The sequence below is a fragment of the Convolutriloba macropyga genome, chromosome 4 (assembly GCF_964194025.1).
Source record: "Convolutriloba macropyga chromosome 4, txConMacr16.3, whole genome shotgun sequence".
NCBI lineage: Eukaryota > Metazoa > Xenacoelomorpha > Acoela > Convolutidae > Convolutriloba > Convolutriloba macropyga.
The window spans coordinates 5,654,759-5,658,046 of record NC_134471.1 but is presented as its reverse complement, the minus strand read 5'-3'; the positions used below and the strand labels follow the sequence as shown (position 1 = coordinate 5,658,046).

The 3,288-nt window shown below is 42.9% G+C and overlaps 1 protein-coding gene across 1 annotated transcript; it reads left to right on the top strand.

Annotated features, from left to right (window-relative positions):
* The first annotated feature begins 1,429 nt into the window (after positions 1-1,429).
* On the top strand, positions 1,430-2,443 carry LOC142337959 (uncharacterized). The gene has a single exon (XM_075387592.1). It carries the CDS (start codon positions 1,430-1,432, stop codon positions 2,441-2,443), a length of 1,014 nt encoding a protein of 337 aa, XP_075243707.1.
* The last annotated feature ends 845 nt before the right edge of the window (positions 2,444-3,288 follow it).

The following is a 3,288-nucleotide window of genomic DNA, read 5'->3' as shown; positions in this document are numbered from 1 at the left end:
GAAGAATACCGACGCAACGCAAATAGAGAAAAACGATTCTTGAAGACATCGAAATTCAGTGCAAGTTCCAACCTGCAAGAAACCAAGCAAACGCAAAGCGATCACTGTCCATTAGCCGATGGCACTAATAAAATTTGGAACGGTCCGTCATTCAAAAACATGAGTGTGAATGATCGATATGTGGCAGTGAGGAAAGAACGCTTATGTTATGGATGTCTGGGAAAAGGACATGCGATCAAAGGTTGCAAAGTCAAAGCGTGCGGGATAAACGGATGTACCAAAAAAGACAATTGATTGTTACACTCAGAAAACCAAATGGATGAGGGCAACCACGCAGTCAACGTAAGCGGAGCAACAATAAATCAAAGTGACAAAGTTACCAGCTTTCTTCAGATAGTTCCTGTATCAATACAGAGCGGTCACAACCGACTTAATACTTATGCTTTCCTTGATAGCGGATCAACGGTATCTTTCATCGATCAAAGCGTTCAGAAGAAGTTGCAGGCTGCAGGCACCGATGTAGCGCTCAACATAGCTGGCATACATGGAACAAGAGAACTGAAGACAGAAAAGGTTCCTCTAAAATTAAAGGGACTACATTCAAAGGTGCATTCGCTTGAGGCGTTTGTACACTCATCATCTTTATTGGGAGGCACAAACTATGACTACAGCAAATTGAAACAAATGTTCAACCATTTGAGTGTAGTTCCCAACAGAAGCTTTAATTTGATGGAAGTTGGCATCATTTTAGATCAAGATGCGTACAACCTCCAAAGAGCATTAGACTACAAAATTGGACTACAAAGTGAACTTTCGCTGTCCTAACAGAATTAAGATGGGTAGTTAGTGGACCCATGAAAGGTAACAGGAGACAAAATGTTTGTCATTTCGCCAGCACAGAAGATGTGAAAATGGCAGAAAATATTCAGTCATGGTGGGACATAGAAACCTATGCTTCCAAAAAAAACGTCGTCAGTCAGTCCATGAAGGAACTGCAAGCACAAAAGATGCTTTAGAGTGCGACAAAGTTTACAGGCGAGCGGTATGAAGTGGGAATGCTGTGGAGTGAACCAGAGCCGAACCTACCAAACAACTACGGCTTAGCCTTGGGTACGCTTCACTCATTGGAGCGAAGGTTCCAAATGAACCCAGATCTAAAAGTTTGTATCAACAGTCAATAGATGCAGATTTTGAGAAGGGATACGTGAAAATATTGAACGAATCAGAAATCAAGGCCACTTTTGGGAAAGAATGGTATTTGCCACACCATCCAGTCCTAAACCCGAACAAACCCGGTAAAGTCTGCCGTGTTTGCATCGCTCTATCAAAGTATAAACAAGTATGCCTGAACGATAAGCTACTAGCCGGACCAGATATACTACATGGGTTAGTTGGAACAATTTTCGGATTTCGCGAAGGACCAATAGCCATGACAGCTGATATCGAATCAATGTTTCTGCAGGTGCAGGTTCCTGAACAAGACAGGAGCGCCCTGATATTTTTATGGAGACCAAAAGTTAATGAGCCGGTGCAAATATACGAATACCAGCGCCACGTTTTTGGAGCAAAGAGTTCACCAACGTGCGCGAACTACGCTCTCAAACGAGTCGGCATTGATAATGAGTATGAATTCCCTATTGCGGCAAAAGCAATCCACAACAACTTCTACATGGACGATTTAAATAAATCAGTAGAAACCACCGAAGAAGGTATCGAGTTGTTCAATCAGCTACAACCACTTCTCTCGAAACATGGATTTGAGTTGAAGAAATGGATTAGCAACAAGGATGATGTGAACGCAGTGATACCTGAAGACTTAAAATCAATCAGCAATACCAAGCAAGTTGATATTGAACCAAATGCAGAGAGATCATCTGTACTTGAACTGCAATGGAATGTTACTGACGATAGTCTTCAGGTCTGCAGAGGTACCAACAAAGAAGTTGAGGCTCCTATAACCCAAAGGAAGATCTTGTCTCTGGTATCTTTAGTATTTTACCCAATCGGAATTTTTGCTCCATTCAGTGTTCGCATGAGACGACTGCTGAAGAACTTCTGGACGAAGAATGGGCAACATTGGGACAACAAAGTCGAGCCCGGCGAAGAAGCAGAATTCCTGAATTGGAAGGAACAGCTTCCTATTGTGGCCGAAACAAGCATTGACAGAAGATACTTCAATACATTGGAGAACAAAATTGAACTTCATGTGTTTGCTGAAGCATCTGAGGACACGATGTGTGCAGTGGCCTATCTGCGTTCGCAACCAAAGGAATGTTCATCCGGCTTAGCATTTGTAATCACAAAATGCAGAGTCGCGCCGATGAGACATCTTTCAATACCACGCTTGGAATTGCAAGCAGCGGTGATGGCAGTGAGATTGAAAGAACAAATTGTCAAAGAACACGAGATGAAGATACATAGTTACAGTTTCTGGTCTGACTAAACTACAGTACTGCAATGGCTACACAGCTCTCACCGCAAACAACAAGTGTTTTTGGCCAACCGTATGGCTGAGATACTGGATGCAACTGATGTTTCACAGTGGAAACACGTGAGCGGAATCAACAACCCAGCAGACATTGGCACCAGAGCCATTAATATTGATGAACTCAAGAGAAGTGAGTGGCTCACTGGGCCGGCCTGGTTGAAGCAACCAGAATGCAAGTGGCCTGAGCAAGTCAACCTTGTCTTTGCTGCAGATGAAGAGAACATACCCACGTCAACCTTCATAAAGCAGGCTGAAGAAAAGAAACCAATTGTTCAGTGGGGACGATTCAGCAATTTCAATAGACTTGTAAATACAATGGCATACGTACAGCGAGCAATGAGGAAAAAGAAACCAGCAACAAAGATGATTGGCATTGAAGAGAATGAAGTTGCCAAGGCAACTATCTTCAGATTATTACAGCAAGAACAATTCGCTGAAGAGATGAAATTTCTAAAAGCTGAAAAAGAAATCCTAAAAGGTAGAAAAATTTTGCAGTTTTCACCCCTCATTGACCAAAGGGGACTTATTCCCGCCAAAGGCTGAGTAGGCAAAAGTCAATTGGACTTCAACGCAAAGCATCCAATATTGTTACATTGGAAACACCATGTTGTGGAATTATTCTTGCGTAACAAGCACAAGAATAATTCCCATGAAGGGACGGAGCATGTCGAAAATATAGTTCAGCAACGATTCTGGATTATTGGCGTCACCTGCCGAAGAGGCAGAGCACAAACAATGACCCCAGCAACGGCCGAGCTACCGACAGAAAGGCTTGATGCTTCAACCGCTTTCGCGATCGT